Here is a 22052-nt window from a genome sequence, read left to right as displayed (position 1 = left end):
CTTTCGGTAACCACCATGTTTTAGGCTAAAAAAATTTTACTTTTTTTTCGGGTAGGTGGACCAGGGACCGGTCTATTCGAAAAAATCGTATTATAGTCCGATTTGCTTAAAATTTAGTACGTAAGTAGCTTTTTAGCATATATTAGCATATATGACCCCTTTTTTCCGGGAAGTGGTCCAGGGACCGATCTATTCGAAAAAATCGAATTTACCGTCCGATTTGCTTAAAATTCGGGGCGCGGGTAGCTTTTTAGCATGTATTAGCATATGTGATAAATTTTTTCCGAGAAGTGGACCAGGGACCGATCTATTCCAAAAAATCGTATTTATAGTCCGATTTGCCTAAAATTCGGTACGTAAGTAGTTTTTTAGCATATATTAGGATATATGGTCAATTTTTTCCGAGAAGTGGGCCAGGGACTGATCTCTTCGAAAAAATCGTATTTACGGTCCGATTTGCTTAAAATTGGGTACGTAGGTAGCTTTTTAGCATATATTAGTATATATGATCCATTTTGTCCGAGAAGTGGACCAAGGACCGATCTGTTCGAAGAAATCGTATTTATGGTCCGATTTGCTTAAAATTCGGTACGTAGGTAGCTTTTTACCTGGATAAGCTTATAGATTCCTGTTTTCCAATTTTCATGCAATTTCGAATATAAATAGCTTTAAGTAACGACCATATCAAGGAGCGAATTCGTCACTAGGCAAGATTTTTTTGCGCCAATCAGAAACAACGGATACTGTCAAAATATAATTATAATATGTAATATATCTCAACTAATATATATTTAGAAAGCCGTTTGTTAGTTTTCGCAAGTCTCCGGAGCGGCTGAACCGATTTTTTTGAAACTGCCACCTGCCGCACGTGTCCCAAGGATGCTAAAACCATCCTGAACCAACCTGAAAAAAATCTATATGTAAAGGGGGCGTGGCACTTCCCATACAAACCGAATTTCTCATGCTACATATCTCTGAAAGTGTGCATGGTAGAGTTTTGGAAATTGGTATGGAGATATACGAAATCAATCGCATACCCTTGGAGAAAAATTTTAGCTATTGTAAAAAGGGGTGTGACATCTCCCATACAAACCGAATTTTTCATACTGCTTATCACTGGAAATTTTTTGGTAGAGTTCTAGAGTTTTGTATGGAGATATACGAAATAAATCGCATACTCTTGGAGAAAAATTGGAACTATTGGAAAAGGGGGCGTGGCATCTTCCATACAAACCGAATTTTTCATACTGCCTATCTTTGGAAGTGTTCATGGTAGAGTTCTGGAACTTGGTATGGAGATATACGAAATCAATCGCATACTCATGAAGAAAGAGGGCAGCTGTTGGAAAGGGGGGCGTGGCACCTCCCATATAAATCGAATTTTTATACTGCATATCTCGGAAAGTATTCATGTTACAGTACCGGAACTTCGTATGGAGGTAGTATATAGTTGAAATCAAGCCCATACTCATGGAGAAAATTTGGGCTATTTGAAAAGGGGTGTGAGGCCTACAAACGTACCGATCTTTAGCTACCTTTGAATGAATTTTGTTATCTGTAGGTGTGTTTGTGAGTGAAATCCTCCTAAACGGTTGTACGGATTTTAACGAAACTTTTTGTGTATTTGAGTGGGTCTCTGGATGGTTTAGTTTCACAATTTAATCCGACAGTTGGCGCTGTAGTTGAGTTATTACTAAAAATCTTATTTATGATCCGATTTGGCTAATGTTTTAAATACGTATGCAATACTATTGCAAAAACGTGCTGCCAAGTGGTGCTGAGGGCGAGCTATTACTAAAAATAGCCAAGTGAGAAAAGGGGCCGTGAAGGTCAGATTAAATCGACCTGTTGCACCATTAGGTATATCGAACGCTCCTGCGTTGCAATTGGCCCAATGGATGTGATTTTCCAATATTATTATGCGTTCAAACTTTTAAGGTATTTCGTCTGAAATAAGCATATGTATATTGCATTTCTGTAGAACACTGATTCGCACCCATTTTGAAATTGCCACCTACTATACTGTAAAGCTTCTAGGACATTCACTATAGAACCGGGTCATTGTTGCCGCCAGGGAGTGAAGAGGAAAAAATTTATTTCGCTTTGCGAATAACCGTGCTATGAAATGCCGCACAACTTGAGAATTTCAAAAACGGATATAACACTTTCCTTAGGTTATTTAAAGCGGCAAATGACCACGAAACCTTAATCTTAGCAGACAAATGTGCCCATGAAAATCGTAAACGTGAATTGTTGGTGAAAATGTTGGACCAAAAAGTTTCAATAAAATGCTAGTCTTTGATAAAAAAAGAGAAACGTATTTTTTTATTTTGAAAAGGTCGGTTTTTTATAAAAACGCTGATGTTCTCAATTTTTTTTTATTTTCTTGGCGTGTTAAAATGCAGCTAAAATGTGGTTTTTACATATAATTACTGCGGTATTATTGGGGAACATTCCCTTAATTACATACATACCTGTCTTGGTCAGTTAGAACTGGCCTAGTGCCCCTAAATATGCTCTCGAAAAGATACTAATAGAATTAAAACGTTGATACTGAACGATTTACGCGTTGTCATGGGTTGGAACTTGTTACCAAGGGTTTCTGGGGTACTAGTCACAAAATTTGCGACACCAATTCCTTTGCCTAACGAATTTAACATGGCAATGTCATTGAAGCGTACCGAGAGGGTGCGCGTAGTTTGTCCTTTCGCCAGCGATTACCTGGTGCAGTGACGATTACTAATCGTAGCGCATTGCCTAATTACCAGTAATGCATAAAATCGCTAGTATTTGATATTTTCAATACGAGCGTCGCATAACCTGTCGTTAGCGAATTGCCTAATAATCGGTGATGCATGGAATCACCAGCCCCAGTCACCAGCAAAACTGCAGCAGAACTACAGTGTAATTACTGACAGATCCTACTTTACACACATGTATATGTATGTATATCGACAGACATTTCAACATATACACACAGGTTAGCTTAAGGCCACAGTTGCCATAGCTTCCATTTTCTTCATATTGTTCTATAATTTAGTTATAGCTGCAATATATTTGTAAATAAATAAATAAATATTTATACATATGTATCTACAGTGGCGGTCAAAAATGGATGAGTGGGGTTTTGTTTTTAATATTTACAATATTTTTGAAGCTAATTTTTTTTGATATTTTTTATAAAAACATGGTCCATGCTTTAACAAAAACTATATAAATCACACTTTCAAACTTCATACAGAACTTACAGAAATTCCATAAATTTTTATCTAAATTTCTTGCTTTTTAACCAGAATTTTTTAGAAATTTTTTGGGTATGGAATTAACAAGCTTATAAAATTCTAGTAAAATAAGTGCTAGTTTTGAGAGGCTTTTTTTTCTGACGGCTTTTCGGTTTTTTTCATATAAAAAGCGAAATTTAGGAAAACTGGCGTTGACTTTTTTTATTTTTATCGCAAAAGATCTTGCGCATATTTTTCCACATAAAATTCATGTTTATATGGAAAACAGTGCAAAACGCTGTCACCAAATAAAAAATAAATATTAAAAATCAATGTGATTTTTTAGCCGCTTAAAACTTGCACTTATTTTACTAGTGTTTCAGCCTACAGCTTAATTTAGAATACAAACGTCACCGAGAGATTTCGCTGCTAATCACTCGCTGACAGGACTCGTTACTTTATCTCCCTTTAGGCACGAGTCCTGTTAGTCGATCCCGTTGCCAGATTCCACCTTCTGTTGAGCCTATAAATGCGGCAATTCTGTATAGTCTCGTTCTATTTTGTGACCGACAGCCAGCGACACCTCAGGTGAGTCAACTATGTAATGTATATTTACCATACTCATTTTTCAATAAACTTAAATTTTATATAATATACAAAAACCCGATTTCTCAATAACTTAGGAGACTAGGGCAATCGTGAAGAGTAAGTAAAAGATTGTCTTAAAGAAGCGGCTCCCCCATTGATCCCCGTTGCCGGAATCACGAGGATTTTCGGCCGTAAATTGCCCCGCTCGAACATGGTCCTTCGAGCCGGATCTTTAAGATAATCTTTTTTCGTTCAATAATTTTGCGATTTTGTTGTGAATGTGGTCAAAGTGGTGTAAAAAGAAAGCGCTCGAAAAGCGTGGTCACGTAGTCCGAACCACATATTTGCTGAGTGCCGCTGCATATATATATGTATATATCAAAAACAATTGTGTGCAAATAAAAATTAAAAGACACCAAAAGGTGCTTAAAAAAGTGCAAGTCCCTGATTAGCAGGGCAGTGAAAGTTCGGCAAAAGTCCCTGAAGAGCAGGGCACAGAGAAAAATACGCCAAAAAATTGCTTAAAAGTTCAAGTCCCTGATTAGCAGGGCAGTGAAAGTGCGTGAAAATCCCTGAAAAGCAGTGAAAGTGCGGTTAAAGACCCTAAAAAGTAGTGCAAGCCCCTGATTACCAGGGCAGTGAAAGTGCGTGAAAATCCCTGAAAAGCAGTGAAAGTGCGGTAAAAGACCCTAAAAAGAGCGCAAACGCCAAAAATTGCCTAAAAGTGCAAGTCCCTGATTAGCAGGGCGGTGAAAGTGCGGTGAAAGTCCCTGATTAGCAGGGCAGTGCAATTGCGTGAAAATCTCGAAAAGCAGGGCAGCATGCACAAAACGCAAAAAAATGCTTAAAAGTGAAAGTCCCTGATTAGCAGGGCAGTGAAAGTGCGGCAAAAAAGACCCTAAAAAAGCAGGGAAACAACCGCAAACCGCAACAAATTGCACAAAAGTGAAAGTCCTGATAAGAAGGGCAGTGCAAGTGCGGTGAAAGTCCTCATTAGCAGGGCGCTGAGCACAAAACGCAAAAAAGTGCTTGAAAGTTGAAGTCCCTGAAATAGCAAGGCAGAGAAAGTGCGGTGAAAGTCCCTGATTAGCAGGGCACTGAGCGATAAACGCAAAAAATCAGCTTGCAAGTGAAAGTCCTGATTAGCAGGGCAGTGCAAGTGCGGGTGAAAGTTCCTCATTAGAAGGGCGCTGAGCGGAAAACGCAAACAAATTATATAAAATTTTATACTAAATTATTGTCTCAGTCTCGTTTGCAGGATCGGAGCAAGACATCAAGCACCATTGCAACTACTACAGTATCGTCAGCAGCAACTAGCGGCAATAGCAACACGCTCCAGCGGCCAACCGCAGCAACAACAAATAAGCAACAAGGCCCCCACCAGTGGGGCCACCGCGGGAGCATCAAATAAGCGATACGGCCCCCCCCAGTGGCCCACCGCGGGAGCAACAAATAAGCAACAAGGCCCCCACCAGTAGCCCACCGCGGGAGCAACAAATAAACACCAAGGCCCCCACCAGTGGCCCACCGCGGGAAATATAAGCAAACACCCAAGGCCCACACAAGTGGCCCAACGCGGGAGCAAGGCCCCCTCCAATTAATAACAGTAAGCTGCAAGAAAAGGTAAGCCTTTGAGACTTGCCACGTATATTCAAGTCGGGCGCGATTTGTTTAAATTTGCGGTGAACTGGTACACGAAAGTACCAGGAACACATCAATTTAGTGAAAAAAAAAACAAAAACGGTGAAAAAATAAAAATAAAATAAAAATTTTAAATAAGTGCTTAATTGTGTGTGCAGCCGATATCCAGTGTCAGGAGCGCCAGCAGATAGTAACCAGGAGCTCCAGCCCAATCAGCTTAGCCGACAGTAGAAGCTGCGCCAATATCAAGGCCCGACCGAACGAGTGCAGCTGGGGTTAGAAATTATCTCAAAGAAAGCTCTTTAAGATACATTCTCACGAGCATCACTCATTGGACTCCCCATCGACTGGTCATCACACAACCAGTGGAAAAAGCACCGTAGCAAATTAATCCGTTTTTTGTATTAATTTATTGTTTGTAAATATAAAGTTAAGTCATTAATAAATAAACTTCTTTCTCGAAAATGGCGAATGCTAGTGATTTTTCTCGCGCTGGTGATGCCCTAATAGAGTTTGAAGAGTGGTTTAATCAGACTCCAGGTGCAAATCACTCTGTTTTTTCACTTGAGATACAGAAGGAGGAGCTTAAGGCACTGTGGGCAAAAGTCAAAGATTCTTGCGTTTCATATTCGCGGAATTTGTCTGAAGACAGTACGGGTGTTGCGGCCATGAGTTTGGCCAAATGTAAATGCCAGGATTGTGGTCCACGGAAGACTCGACGGGGGTCCACGGTGACGTGAACAAAATATGGGGGTCCATGAGTTGTAAATGGGGGTCCACGAAAATTTATCTGGTTTCGATGTAAAGAACCAAAATGATTGCTTGATAGCCTTTTTATTTAACTTAAATTTTTTTGAGTGGTGTATAGTGCTCTTGACGCACTGCTGCACTTACCGGCACTTTGTGTTTTCATACGTGGGGAAGCCTTACAGGCCACCTGCAGACTAAAAAGAACCGGACGCTGGTATGACAATGAGTGGGGCGCCGCGAAAATTGCTGGCGGCAGAGATTTAAGCACTTGTGTCTTTTCAATGCTACAGGATAGTACCATTACCTTTGTTGAAGAAATTCTATAATGTTGAGTTTGCTGAGACAGAATGCTGGTTTGATTCCAAAACTGACTCTGTGTCATGATCTGGGGTCTTTTTCTAGAGTTAATGGAGATAATATCCACTTTTCTGTAGGGGAATATGCTTCGGTCTTCAATACTCAAAGCCATGGACTACGTGGTAGAACATGGGTGGAGGGGAAGGAGTTTACGTGACCGCAGTGACAACCAAGCTGCACTTAAGGCATTGACCAGCGCCCTATTTAACTACTTCCAAACTAGTTGGCAATGCAAGTCTTGATTAAAAAATGATGGTGAACATAAGGAGGCTGTTTTACTCTGGGTGCCAGGTCACTCTGGAGTACCTGGTTATGAGACATCTGATCAATTGGCCAGAGTGGGCTCAGACCAGGCATTCCTCGGAACATTTGATGAGTTTATGGTGAAGATAATGTAAATATAGCTAGCGCTCGCAGTGCTCTTAAAAAGTTTAACTCTTCCGAGCGAGAGAGTATTTTGATGTATTTGCGTGCTCTATTTTTTAAAACCTACAAGTGTGTAATCATATTATTTTTATAAATAGAACACAAGAAAATATTTTACTTTTATTTTGGCCACTCTGAGTTTAGTTTTTGAATTCACCTGCGATGCAAATTTACATTGTTTGATCTAATTTTCACATTTAATTTTTTTACGAGCTTTGGGAATATTTAGAGATATATCAGCAGGGGGTTCACCGAAACCAGTAAATTTATGAAAGGGGTCTACGAGAAAAAAAAAGTTTGGGAAGCTCTGCTATACAGCTTACCTGACTTGTGCGGCGTTGACGGGTGAAACCACCGATAATTTGACTTTTGCTCAGCCAAGCTCCTCAACGTTTAACCCCATAAACCGTGAACCTGAGCCAACACCCCGGTCAAGCCTTCACCTTCCTCCATGCGATGCGGAGATTTTTTATGGTGATTATATGGCGTGGTCATCCTTTAGGGATTTATTCACGGCCATTTACATAAATAATTCGCGGTTAACTCCCGTTGAAAAATTGTACCACCTCAATCAAAAAACCCGTGGGGAAGCCAAGGATATAGTGAAAAAGTCCCCGTTGACCAATGATGGTTTTGCGATTGCGTGGCAAAACTTGACCGATCGTTATGAAAATAAAATATGTAGTTATAGTCAATAACCAGTTGAAGACATTATTTAACTTGCCCACGGTAACAGTTGAGCGTGGTACGGATATTAAAAAATTGCAGCGGACAGTGAATAATTGTATCGCAGTCCTGCCAATGTATGGAATTGATATCACGAACTGGGATGCTAGATTTGTGTTTTTAGTTTCAAGCAGACTACCAGACAACACTTCACAGTGGTTCGGATCGCAAATCTAGCTGGACGAAACTATTTAAACAAATACTCGTTGATGGATCTTTACACCACTTCTTACCTAGGGGATTTTTGAGTCGCTGATTACGAATCTGAAGTCACTTATCAAAAATTCTAAATGGCGGATCCAATATGCCGGACGAAAATTAAAAAAAAAATCGGTAGATTTCTATGAAACTGGGTATCTGAGGGTTTTCTGGGTCGCTGATTACATATCTAAAGTCATTTACTAAAAATTCAAAATGGCGGATCCAATATGGCGGACGAAAATTTAAAAAAATCGCTAGATTTCTATGTAACTGGGTATCTGGGGATTTTCTGGGTTGCTGATTACGAATCTAAAATCATTTACTTAATTTACTTTATTTACTTCGCAACGAGCATTTTCATCAGATATTTCTTTCAATTTACTAACCACATAATCACGGACACCTTGTTGTCTTTTAGAAGTTTCAGCAACACCAAATGTCAAACAACTCACTTCTTAAGATTTTATTTACCATGACTAAAATTTAAGATCACAGCAAGAAACACAAATATATTTCAGAAAAAATTTTATAACAGCGCTTAAAGATTTGCATGCCTGTTGTATAATTTTTTAATTTCAGAAAGCAGAAAATTCGCGAGGTACTATTTTTTTTAACTCTTACCTAACCAAAGGTTTTATAACTCCAAGTATTTTTCTGTTTTCATATGTTAATGTTTTAATAAATGTTGTTTGTTTTCATATGTTAATGCTTTAATAAATGCAATTTCTATTTGAATGTATTGTCAGGAATGTATTACAAGTACCATTAAGTATTTTAAAAACAAAAAAATTTTGACTTTCGTCCAGCTAGATCTGCTGTCCGAACCACTGTGCACTTTAGCTTTGTGGGAGCAGGGAATCGTTGACAATACTGAAATTCCGAGGTGGGAGGATTTGGATAACTACCTTTCGAGTAGGTATCAGACCTTGGAGACGGTTTCATACATCCAAAGCACACGAGTGCCTAAGGCAGGACCAAGTCGACCACCGGCGTTGTCGGAAAAATTTAATGGCCCATCACAGTCACTTCTCACAGCCCGCATGCAGGTTGTGCCCAGACCAGTCCCATGCGTTGAGATCATGTCCCAAGTTTTTAGCGATGCAGGTAGACGATCGTTGTAAAGTAGTTAGAAAATATAACCTGTGTATGAATTGTACTGCAAGAGTACTTTTACTTGTTTGAGGTGTCATCAACGACACCATTCGTTACTGCATCGTACCCCACGTACAAACAGCCCTTCGGAAACAACAAGGCGACCTTTTTCAGGAAACGAAGCAACTCGGAGCCTCCTACCCCAACGGCAGCCGGTAATGTAAACGCTCTGTTTGCTGCTAGTGCTAGTAACATAATTTTGGGTACGGCTATGGTGTACATTCGGCACTTAGGAGTGGACTTTCATGACAGAGCGGCTGCAAAGACTTATCGACGAAAGCTCGCACAATTTGTTTTAGGTTCACCTGCCGACCCCCAGTTTAAAATTGAGGCAAGAGGCCTGATTCTACCCCAACTGACAGGAAACCTCCCCCAGATTTCAGTGGACCAAGCAGATCTTGGTCTACTGCCCCCTATAGAATTAGCCGATTTTAATTTCCACAAAAGTCAGCAGGTCGACATGATAATTGGTGTGGGCTTGTATCCAGCTATTATGAAAGAACAAATTATGAAGAATGTTTTGGGTACCCTGCTAGCACAGGAGACAGTTTTTGGTTGGGTATTGACAGGTCCTGTTCCTCGGACTACTAGGACAGGTGCTTCCTGTATGTCAGCAGCTTAAGTTTAGAATACAAACCTCACCGAGAGATGTCGCTGCTAATCACTCGTTGACAGGACTCGTTACTTAACTCCCTTTTGGCACGAGTCCTGTTAGTCGATCCCGTTGCCAGATTCCACCTTCTGTGGAGCCTATAAGCAATTCAGTATAGTCTCGTTCTAATTTGTGTTCTCAATACCTTTGGAGACTAGGGCAATCGTGAAGAGTAAGTAAAAGATTGTCTTAAAGAACCGGCTCCCCCATTGATCCCCGTTGCCGGAATCACGAGGATTTTCGGCCCCTAAATTGCCCCGCTCGAACAACTAGAATTTTATAAGCTTGTTAACTGCATACCCCGAAAATTTCTAAAAATTCTGTTTCGAAAGCTCGAAATTTAGATAAAAATTTGTGGAATTCTTCTAAGTTCTGTATAAAGTTTGAAAGTGTGATTTATATAGTTTTTGTTAAAGCATGAACCATATTTTTATAAAAAAATATCAAAAAAAAAACATTAAAAATATTAAAAACGAAACACTATTCATCCATTTTTAGCCGCCACTGTATGTATGTGTGTATATGTTAATGTTTTTGTTTTTGTTTATGTTTTTAGAAAACCTGAATTGCTTAAAGGGATTTATGCTATGGGCTTTAATGCTCCTTCAAAGATACAAGAAACTGCACTTCCTACTTTACTTGCGGACCCGCCACAAAATATGATAGCCCAAAGCCAATCTGGAACAGGAAAAACGGCAGCGTTCGTTTTAGCTATGCTAAGTCGCGTAGATACCAAATTGGATTTCCCACAGGTAAAGCTGACATAAATCCATATAAACATATCACTATGTGATATATTATGTATAACTATCGCGATAACTTAGCGCAGTAAAATTAGATAAATTTGGTACAAAAAACAAAAAAATTGTAACGGCGATTTTTTTATGCAATTTACTTCTATTTCCGGCATATTGGATTTTAGTAATTTTGGGTTTTTTGCGATTTGCAAGCTTATTTTCCATTTTCGTAAAAAATGGTTCAATACAAATTTGTAGAGAATTTGATTTCCCACATTTGTTATATAGAAGGTTAAAAAAACACTTTATTGTAAATAGTTAGCTAAAACTGTGAAAAAATTTTACATTGTCACGGTTTTCGCTATTTTTCGCCAATTTCTGTTGAAAATATATATATTGAAATTCCAAAGTTGTAGAGAATTTCATTCTCCACAACTTTTATACGTACATTTTTTTTTTTTGTACGACGCTTAGATCACGACCGGGAATGGGCCAAACATACCGATGTAAGGGAAGCGGCGTAAAATTCATTTTCATATAATGTCAACCGGTACACTACGATGGCCAAAACTTTATAGGACGGGTTACAAAGATTAAGTATTAAAATTATCACTTAGACGCCCCTTATTAAAAACAGTGTGGCCTTTTCAAAAATTCAACATGGCGTCTCAAATATGGCGTCTAAACTAACCGTAAATTAGAGTTTGCTTTACAACTTTTGTGCCACCGGTGAACCCAACACTAAAAAAAAAAGTAACAGCAGGTTCTTATATTTTTGAGGTTGCTGATTACGAATCTAGAGCATGATTTTACAAATGGCGAATCCAATGTGGCGGCTAAAAAATTAAAATTGATTCGTTCCGCTTGAAACGTTTTCCTTTGAGGTTTTTGGGCCGCTTACTACTAATCAGATGTGAGGTCAGAAAAATTCAAAATGGACGTTTCAAATATGATGTTTGACGCAGAAACCCGTTTTTATATGTATGTAGGTTGAAATATTAGGGGTCCACATTAAAGTGATAAAGGTATAAATTGATAAATTTATCAGTTTATCAACATTATTACATGAACGCACCTTGGTAAATAATTGCACAAAATTGTTTATTATTTAACTTATATGATGGCTAGTTACGTTTCATTCTTGGTGACAGGTAATAAGATCGACGGAAATAAGGTCAATTGACTTTATTTCCCACCCTGGTGCGAAATAAAGTCAATTGACATTATTACCTTTTTAAAAACGAAATAAAATCCATTGACATTATTTCTCTTTCAAACATTAAATTGGCTTAGCTTCGCGGCGGCCCGCGTTAGCGCGCTCGCGCCCCGCGTACCCCGCGCGACCGGCGCGCACACCACGTCACGCTACGCCGCTACTTCAAATGGCACTTAATTTTTCAATTTGGCACTTTTGTAAAAAAAAATAACATTTCAATACATTTTTGTGAAATCCTTTGCGTGCACTTCTTTTTCTCAACTAAAATTTTCTAATTTATAAAGGCTATTTAACTGGTTTATCTTATTTTATCATTGCACTTTTGTTTGGAAAATGTAGCTTTATTTTGTTGCTAAATGTGAATGATTAAAAGGAATGACACCTTTTTTGGCACATTCTTTTCTATTTGGCACATTTTGGCACTTTTTTATCCTCAATATGGCACCTCATAACTAAGGATAGTTGGCAGCCCTGATTGGAAGATTTCTTCTGTGTTTTGGGGCAACAACTTGTCTGCAGTAAAAAAGCATATAATTTTTGTTTCAAAATAGTGTGAAAACCAATCAATTAACTTATATGATCTCGGTTCCGATATTAAATTATCAATAATTGTTTATACCCGCATTTTGGCACATTGGCTCGTTGAATGTGCCATCTAATAAATAGTGTCGTCGTTTTCCTTAGCTGCTTTTAAATGATGTCGTCACAAATTGCTGGCGGAGACATGAATACAGCGTAAGAAAATTCTTTTTCTATAATTCTTTCCTTATAGAAAGGTTGGTTTCCTTTCCACCTTAAACATTCCGAATTCGTTCAAAATATGCTAATTTAAAACACAAATTTCTTTCAGTGTTCCTCCGGGGTTTTTGGACATGGACTGTTTCTTCAATTAATAGTGTTCGCTTTATTTTTGTGGAAACGAAACATGTTTTGCAAGTTATGGATCATTTCTACACTTTTTCTTCAAATATTTCTCGTATTCCAGCTGTGCGCAGGCGTTTAGTTTTTCGCATCGTATTTTTGCATATTCGTAATTTAATTTTTTTTTTATAAAATCAATTGGTGGTAGTTCATGATAGTGTGTGGATTAATATCACAGCACCGAGGATTTGGCAATAACCTTTTACGTCTATTAAAAAACAACACTTACGGGGCAATGTTTATTGTAAGAACAACATTTTTTTCTATGAATCGACATACTTTAAGCATTGTTGACGCTATTTCCATTTGAATGAGTAAATAGCGTCAATGACTTTATTTCCAAATTTTTGTTGACTTTATTTCGCTTTTGAAAAGGTAATAATGTCAATTGACCTTATTTCCATTGACCTTATTACCTGTCACCTTCATTCTTACCTCGTACATTGTGTTCATTTGTTTTTTATGAGTTCGTAGCAAAAGCGACCACCTGGCAACCTGTCAGGGTGGAATTTGGCTGAAATTTATGCATTTATCTACCAAAATTGTTTGATAAAGTGATAAACTTTGGTTAAATAGATTTCCATACATAGGTTGACAGTTCCTTTATCAAAATGATAAAATTATCATTTTATCAAGTTTATCAGCAGTTTATCAGTTATGATGAAGACCCCTATTATAAACTTTAGGTTTTTTCACAAAAGAAAGTAAATATGGACCATAGTTTTTTTTGAGGAATATACAGTTTTGACTATTTTCTTTTGTTTGTTTAATGTCTATTATATTCTATAAAAGCTCATTGTCTTAACAAAAACCACATAGTCTAAATTTCATACTTTGTAGAAGGATTAGAAAAATTCACCAAAATTTTGCAACTACAAAAAACTTTTTATTAAGGATTTTTAGAAAAATTCAAAGTATACAGTTTTATAGCCCATCAAATTCTAGCTTAATGAAGTGTTATTATTTTCGAACATTTGTCGAACATACGTTGCATGGAGAAAATGCGTGACACCGTCAGCAAAAAAAAAAATTAACAAAAATCAACGCGAATTCTCAGCCCCTTGAAACTTGTACTTAAATTTTTTTGAATTTTTCCAAAAATTTGTTTTAAAATATTGGTGAATTTTTCTACAAAGTTTGAAATTTACACTTATATGGTTTTTGTTAGATAATGAGCTGCATTTTTATAAAAAAATGATAATATACTTACGGTGACCATAATTATGGCAGCTGAGTACGGGACAAAAAATAATTTTGCAAATTTTTTTCCACAAAAGCCTTGAAACAGCATTTCATTAGCCTCAAAATAGCATATTATTTGGCATATGCAGCACATAAATATTCAGTTGTGACATCACACTTTCGCTGAATATTTTTCCATAACTTTGTAATTTGTGCTAGAAATTTTTACCCCACAAAATGTCTTTCAAACATACCTAGGCAGCGAAACATGATGAAAATATCCGGCTACTTTTGAAACACGAGTGGTATTCAACGGGTTATTGTCAAACTTAGATTTCGACCAAGCACAATGCAGTGCATAACATCCGGAACGAGCTGAATTGCAAAGCGTACCCTTCCATCTTTGAGAACTTCTTTACTTTTACAACATTCTCCTGGTAGCCAATTTTTTTGGAGTTTCTCACGTTGAAGATACAATCCCCCATACAATCAGCAATAATTTTTTTGGCGTAGTTTCTCCTAATGAAGCCTTGTTGTTTTTGGAATCCATATATGTAAACAAAGTTTGAAATTGTAGCGCAAAATTATAACTTCAGAAACCATCCACATATCAATGGCTGAGTGGAAGATCGACCTATCTCGGCAGCCAGTTCAAAAACGCCCTATGTCAGAAATTTTTTCAACAATGCCCTATTTTAGAAATTAGTTGAAGTACGCACTATTTTGGAATTTGATTGAAAAATGCTCTATCACAGACTTCAGTTCAAAAACGCCCTGTCTCAGCTGCCGATTCAAAAACGCCCTCTCTCAGCACATTTTCAATGCATTTTCGTTTGAGATAAGGCGTTTTTGAAACGAAATATGAAATAGGGTGTTTTTCAACCAAATTCTGAGATAGGATATTCTTCTTGAAAGTTTTCCGATATAGGGCGTTGGCGATTGGGATCAACTTGTAAAATAACGTTAAATTGCAGGCATCTAACCCTAATTTATTTTTCATGCAAATATAGGTTCGAGTATTTTTTATGAAGTGTGAAGTAGGGATGCAGAAAAAATATCGATGCATCGGAAACATCGATGTTTGATATTCGATGCATCGAATAAAACCGATGTTTTGGACCTTCCGATATATATCGATATATCGATGTATTTTTTTCGATGCATCGACTTTTGTGTGCAATGTACACTACATAATAAAATTATTTTGTATGCTTCTAAACTCTTTGCTCTGGTAACTATTCTAAATGTGGAAATTTCACTATTTATGCCCTATTAGAATATATATTGTATTAATATTATGAAAAGGTATGAGTTATTTGCACTAATAAATTGCTAATTTATTAGTAGAAACGTTTAGTGCCAAACAACCACCTACAAAATGATGTTAATTGATATGATATTAACACTCTAAACCCTTTGGAAATTTGGGCAGATTTTAAACAGTAATTTCCAAAATTATTTCACATAGCTTATAAACATAGTGAAATAATATAAAGTGATGTACGCTTATTTCAAAGCAAAATTTGCCGATTTCGGATTAGGTCCTCATCCTGAGGGACTGAAAACATCAGTACTGCAACGTTATGTGTGCTTTTGCACAAGCGGCAAGAATTTCTTGACATGTTTTTTTTTTCTCCTATCAATAAGTTCTCACTCAAAAGTTGAAAGAAAAAATTATGATAATAAAGTACCAAATAAGTGTACCGAAATAGAATATCATTGCTAGCTGGCACACTTTATATTATTTTACTATGCTTATTGTCGCCACTTTAGTACCCTCCGAAAAATTTTTTCGAAAGCTTCACAAAAGAACAAAAAACTGGGATTTGTAACTATTTAAATCAATAAATACATTTCACTGTGAGTTAATACTTAAACATTTATCGAAGCTTCGATTGTTTAATTTTCTTCTTTTATATTTTTATTTGAAAGAAACCGTTGATATTTTCATTCGATGCATCGAAAATATCGATGTTTTTATACGATATAGCGATTTTGGCCGAGTTCAACAAAGCACGCCAGTTGTTTCTCTCTGTGGCAACTGACCCCAATTGGAAATACCACGTGAAGCCAAGTCCTTCTCCACTTGTTCTCTCCATTGCAGTGGGGTTTCCCTCTTCCTCTGCTTCCACCAGCGGATTGCGAGTTGAATACTTTCAGACCTGGAGCGACAGTTCCCATTCGAACGACATGGCCAAGCCAGCGGAACCGCTGTATTTTTATTCGCTGCACTATGGCCATTTCGCTCATTTCGTAAATCTCATAGCTCATCGTTCGATCGTCTGTGGTACTCACCGTCGTAAGATCTTTCTCCCGAAAATGCCAAGAACCGTCTCATCGAATGTTGTCATTGTCTAAGCTTCTGCGACACATACCAGCTCGGGCATGATGATTGACTTACAAAGTGTGGGTTTTGTACGTTGAGAGAGAACTTTACTCTCGAATTGCCTGTTCTGCGTTGGATTTCGATTCCGACATTATTATCGGTGTTATCCTGGTCCCCAAGTAAATTCTTTACTTTCTCGAAATTACAACTGGCAACCGTGACGTGCCAAGGCGCGAATGCTCTGACTGTTTGTTTGATGACAGGAGGTACTTCGTCTAGTCCTCGTTGATCACCAGACCTCATATCTTAGCTTCGGTATCCAACTTGCAAAAGGCCGAACAAAGTTCGAGGTTTTTGTTACCGATGATGTCGATGTCATCGACATACGCCAGAAATTACATGCCCTTGTAAAAAATTCTTCCTGAGTGGTTCAGCTCTGCCGCTCTTATTATCTTAACATTTGCATCATGCGATCAGAAATGCCCTTCTACTCACGCTTTAACTTCGGAATGTTTGATTGGGCATTTAATAGGAGAACCTGATGCAGCTCATCTAATGTAGCAAAAAAGTTTATGGAAAATGTGGGTATGTTGGGTAGATGTGTATTTCACTAAGGTAGAATCTTAGGCCGAGGCCACGCAATGAGCGGCAAAGCGGAGAGCGGCTGACCGGGATTTTTGTATGGCGCCGCTCAGCCGCTTTTCCGCTTATTTGTGTGGCCTTGACCTTAAAGTCGAAAAAACTCAACGCTCAATCAGACACATTATCTTTACTCGCAATATACGTAGTAGGCTATGGCGACCCCAAATTATATTGCTTATGATTAAAAGTTAAATGTTAGGGAATGGTGACTACAATTTAAACTTTTATTAAGGATTTTTTAAACAGCTTTCATGGGACATTTTTACGTTACGCTTTCTATTATTTTTTCATTTGTATGAGTAGTTTTTTTATTAATTTTTTTCATTGCGTAATTTGTATACAAACTCTTCGTTGATAATATAATCACTTTGTTTGATAAGGTGTTGTAAACTCTTTCTTCATTTAACCTATTCGGATTTTGGATAAGTGGGAACATTAAAAAAAAATTCTCTAGTAAAGCCTTTCCAAACACTATTCGTTTGGAACCAATTATGTAATTCTTCATTTAATTTAAAAATTTTACTTTTATATGGCTGATTTGGAAAATATTTCCAAATCAGGATTTCTAGAATACCTTTCGTTTAATACCCATATTTTAATACTTCATTTATTTTATGACTTTGTTGAGTTAAATTTTCAAACAGGTGGCAGCCCTCCTCAAACATATATTCGACTGTAAATCTTCTTAAAACTCTTTATTTTGATATCCACATTGCAATATTTCATTGATTGAATCACTAACTAAAATAAAATTTTCAAACAGGTGGCAACCCTCTTCAAAAGTATTTCCAATAGTCATCTTTATTGAACCTCTTTAATTTGATACCGATATTGTAATATTTCATTTATTTTGTCAATTTAATTGAATTTAAAATTTTCAAGCAGGTGGCAACCCTCCAAAGTTTTGCATTATAAATGATCCCGGTATTACATCGAACAATCCAGAAAAAAAAAATTGCCAAATCTATTCAGCCGTTCTCCAGTTTTGAGGCCTGTTACAAACGCACACAACATTTTCATATATATAGATAGAAGATAGATGGGAGGTGACACGCCCCCTTTTCCAATACCGCCCATTTTTCTCCATGAGTGTGGAATTATTTCATTTATCGATATCAATTTCCAGTACGCCACGTCGTCTTTTCCAAATTCGGACAAACTTCACACAAACCATCTGCATGATAGCCCGAATATGCCGCATAAATTTGTTTGAATTCGGTGAAGCAGTTCTCAAGTTATAAGCTAACACCAAAAACGTGTACTTATTAGTATACATAAGAGACAGATGCCACGCCCCCTTTTCCAAATTTGGGCAAACTTCACTCAAACTATCTGCATGATGACCCGAGCATGCTATATAAATTTGGTTGAATTCGGTGAAGCCGTTCTCAAGTTATAAGCTAGAACACTTATTTTTATATATAAGATAGAGGTGCCACGTCGCCTTTTCCGAATTCGGGCAAACCATCTGCATGATAGCCCGAATATGCCGCATAAATTTGGTTGAATTCGGTGAAGCTGTTCTCAAGTTATGAGGTCACACCAAAAACGTGCACTTATTTTTTTATAGTATAAGATTATTGGTACAGAGATTTGTTTAGTAATTTACGCATGTGGTTTGTAAAATAAACGACAGTTTTCATAAATAGTACTGAACAAATCCGTTACGAAAGTCCTTTCGTTATATTTACGAATGGTTCGTAAAATCTTGTTTCGTTGTGAAAAATGTCTTCGTATTATGAACGAAAGTTTCGTACATTGTACAAAAACCAAGACTACGAAAGTAGCACTTTTACGAAATTTTATTTTCAGTGTGACCATGTTTACTAATTTTGTGGAGCGCATAATATTATTGTTTTATTATTATCGTTTTGCGAATCTCCTGGGCAGAACATATCTGCATCAAAAATAAAATTTTGAAACAATTCGCTTAGGTCTTTTTGGCGGTTATGGCTCGATATATTGGAATTTTTTTTTGTATGGAGGAAAATAACACCATCGCACATAGGGGTATTTGAACGATTTAGGACCAGTTTTTCAGTGCTTGTTTAAACTTAGATTAAGTAAACTGAGTTTAAATTGAACACCTGGCTGACATTTGATTGGCTGATCTTAGTTTAAACCAGCCAGATCGGGCGTTTAAACTTAGTTTAAACCACGGCCGTGCGCTGAAAAACTGGCCCTTAGGCGGCCATAAACCAATTTGACAAAATTTTGAAGGAAACTTAAAAAATTAGTCACATTCGATAGAGAACATTCCAAATAACGTTTAACCCAGTCCCCCTCACTTTTCCAACTTGCACAGCGAACGATCACCGTTGACCGGAAACAGAATATTCTAACGCTGCTTATAAATAAATTTTCGCTCTCTAGAAAAATCGTGAGTTAATATTTTGATTCCTGCATTGTATTCTTAAAAACTAGTGATAGATCCGCATACAGAAGGTAGTAATGCATTTGTGTGTTCAATTTTTTTATTAAGAAAAAGTTCAATTTAAATGTAACGAAAATAGCGGTTTTCAACGGGTGTTTTTTTTTTAATTTTTGTTGAATATTAAGGAATTTGAAAATTGAAAAAAGAAAAATAGTTTTCGAGATATGAGTAGTTCACTTGCAAAGTGCGCTATGTAACTTTTTTTCGATTTAAGTTTTTGGTGGTTAACGTACCAGTATTTAAAGTAGTTTCATGTCCACTAACAATACAGTGCAAAATCCTTATATATTCTGAAAAAATAGCATCAAATGTCAGCTACTCGAGCAAAAGTCGCTATAATACTTACTGTATGTATATATACACTTTCAAAAGTCGCTATAATATTTATTGTACGTATTTATACAAGTTCAAAAGTCTCCATCTTATGATGAACTTAGAAAACTGCAAGAAAACGTGGTAGTTTCGGTGCCTAGTGGAAGACGTCTTAAAAAAGAAGCAGTCTAACCTTCATGGAAGAGAGAACGCGAAAAGCTTAAAAAAGTTGGCTATATAAAACTTACTGTTTCAAAACTCGCTATATTTAATTTCTATATATAAAATTTGCAAAAACTACCACACTGCGATTTTGATTTTTAATGTTGTTAGGCTCTTATTTATCCAAATTTTCAGATAATAAAAAGAAATATACAATTTGGATGTTACTTGTTGTTGTAGACGTTTTTTTTAATTTATGGCTTACTATTATAAAATCACATAACGCTGTTTGCAAGTATATATATAAGCAAAAGTCATGTTTTCTAGGACCTTTCGGTCCTGTTGCTAGAAATCTGCTGGAATGTAAGGCGAACCCAACTAAAGGGTGAACACACCAAAACTGCGACACTTAAAAATTACTACCAGAAAGAAACTAGAAGGCTTTGAAATATTTTTTTTTTTTTAGTATAATACTTGGAAGTTTATATTTAATTAAAACATTAAAATATTAGTTATTATTTGCTCCATATGCAAGTGATCGGACTTTTCGTCGCACATGGGCCATCATCTTCTGCACGAGTGCATCATCGACTTTACGCGACGCCCACAACCACTTTGTTTTGAATTCTTCGATATTTCTTACAGTTTCACCTGTCTTCTTCAATATCCCTTTCACGATTGACCAATATTCCTCAATAGGACGTAGCTCTGGGCTTATTGGGTGGATTGCAGGCGCGAGGTACAAAATTGATGTTGTTTGCATTATACCACTGCAATGTGTCCTTGGCATAGTGGCAGCTTGCCAGGTCCGGCCAGAACAGTGGCTTGTACCATGTCTCTTGATAAATGGCAAAAGACGTTTTTTGAGGCACTCATCCCGATAAACTTGAGCGTTAATTGTCCCGGATGTGAAATAAGGGCTGCTCTTACGGCCACAGGAACAAATAGCTTGCCAAACCACGTATTTTTTTTGGAAATTTGGACTTCCTTTTCAGCTTACAGCTTTCAGGCGCATCTTGACGACTTGCAGAAGTATAAAAATCTTGACCAGCAATATATTTGAAATTTTGAAAGCAGTAGGTTTCGTCGTCCATAACAATGCATTTGTATTTTGTAATTTGGGATTCATACAATTTCCGGCTGCGGGATTTAGCCGAAACATTCTGCTTTGCGTCTCGATCTGGTGCTGTTTGAGCTTTAAAACTTCTCAATGAAGCTTTCCGCTTTACCTTTTGCACGAAAGACTGCGATTTACAAACAGATCTTGCAACAGAACGCTACGAAATCTTCGGATTTCGCGAAAACGCACTGAGGACCTTTCGAGCACTGTTTTTATCACTTTGACCATGCTCACCCCCGCTTCCAGGTTTTCTGGTAACTGCCAGACCTTCCTTGTAATGATTCAAAACCCTGCAAACTGTCGAATGGTGCAATTTTAGAGTTTTGGCAATTTTACGCGCACTTAAGGCCGGATTATTTATAAACTCGTGCAAAATAATTTGTCTCGTTTCTAACTCGGTTGCCATTGTTAACTTAACTAGAAATCAAATTCAAATGAAATTTCTCCTACGTGAAACTAAGGTCATGGTCTACTCATGGCATTTGAGTTTCAAAATATTGAAACCTTTTTAGGTGAGTTATAAGTTTCCCAAAGTGTCGCAATTTTGGTGTGTTCACCCTTTATGTTATGTTTTTCGGAATAAACATTTGTTTCCCTTTACATGGGTGTTATATCAGTGATGATTAAAGAAATAGTTTTGGGTATACAAGCGTTTAAATTTAGATAAATGTCAATTTAGATAAATCTACGATATTTAAGTAAATATTGTATCCAAATTGTTGAAAATTGGTATGTGAAGTAAAATTTTGGAACTTTGGAATAGGATTAATATGGAATTTTGGAATAGGATTATTATGGAATTTTTGGAAAATGGGTGTGGCCCCGCCCACTTATGATGAAATGCTGTATCTTAGTATCCCTATATCTGCTAAAATCCTTGAAATCGGGCGATAACCACGCCCACTTCCCAAAAAACGGTAATTTACAGAAACACGAAAACTGCGATAAATCAGTAACTACTGAAGCTAATTCACTCAAAATCGATTCTTGGAATAACCTCTAAACATTAAATTAGATTATTATAATTTGTTAGATAATGGGCGTGGCGCCGCCCACTTATTACCACAAATGTACATCACGGTAATCGATTTATCAATTTGTACCAAACTCGGTGCTCTTAATAACCTTGGTATGGAAAAGCAATACGTTGAAAATACGAAAACTCCGATATTTCAGCAATTGAGGACGCCAATTTACTCCAAGTTAATACTTACAACATTCCCCTGCAGGAAATGGGACTAGTTTGTAGCTAACTATTAACTAACTAGCATTCGAGTAGTGGTAAC

At 37.1% G+C, this 22052-nt stretch overlaps 1 protein-coding gene across 1 annotated transcript in view; it reads left to right on the top strand.

The window, feature by feature from the left end:
* LOC118734214 (DEAD-box helicase Dbp80) overlaps positions 1-22052 on the top strand; it is a 410640-nt gene that overhangs the window by 81353 nt on the left and 307235 nt on the right. The window contains exon 4 of the mRNA XM_036463935.1: positions 10271-10466. Coding sequence (XP_036319828.1) covers positions 10271-10466 — 196 coding nt within the window. The remainder of the gene's footprint in view (positions 1-10270; positions 10467-22052) is intronic.

This window comes from Rhagoletis pomonella, unplaced genomic scaffold (assembly GCF_013731165.1).
Source record: "Rhagoletis pomonella isolate Grant_MI unplaced genomic scaffold, Rhpom_1.0 Rhpom_scaffold_00002, whole genome shotgun sequence".
Classification (NCBI taxonomy): Eukaryota; Metazoa; Arthropoda; class Insecta; order Diptera; family Tephritidae; genus Rhagoletis; species Rhagoletis pomonella.
The sequence above is the reverse complement of the archived record's forward strand: the minus strand, read 5'-3'. Positions and strand labels throughout refer to the sequence as shown.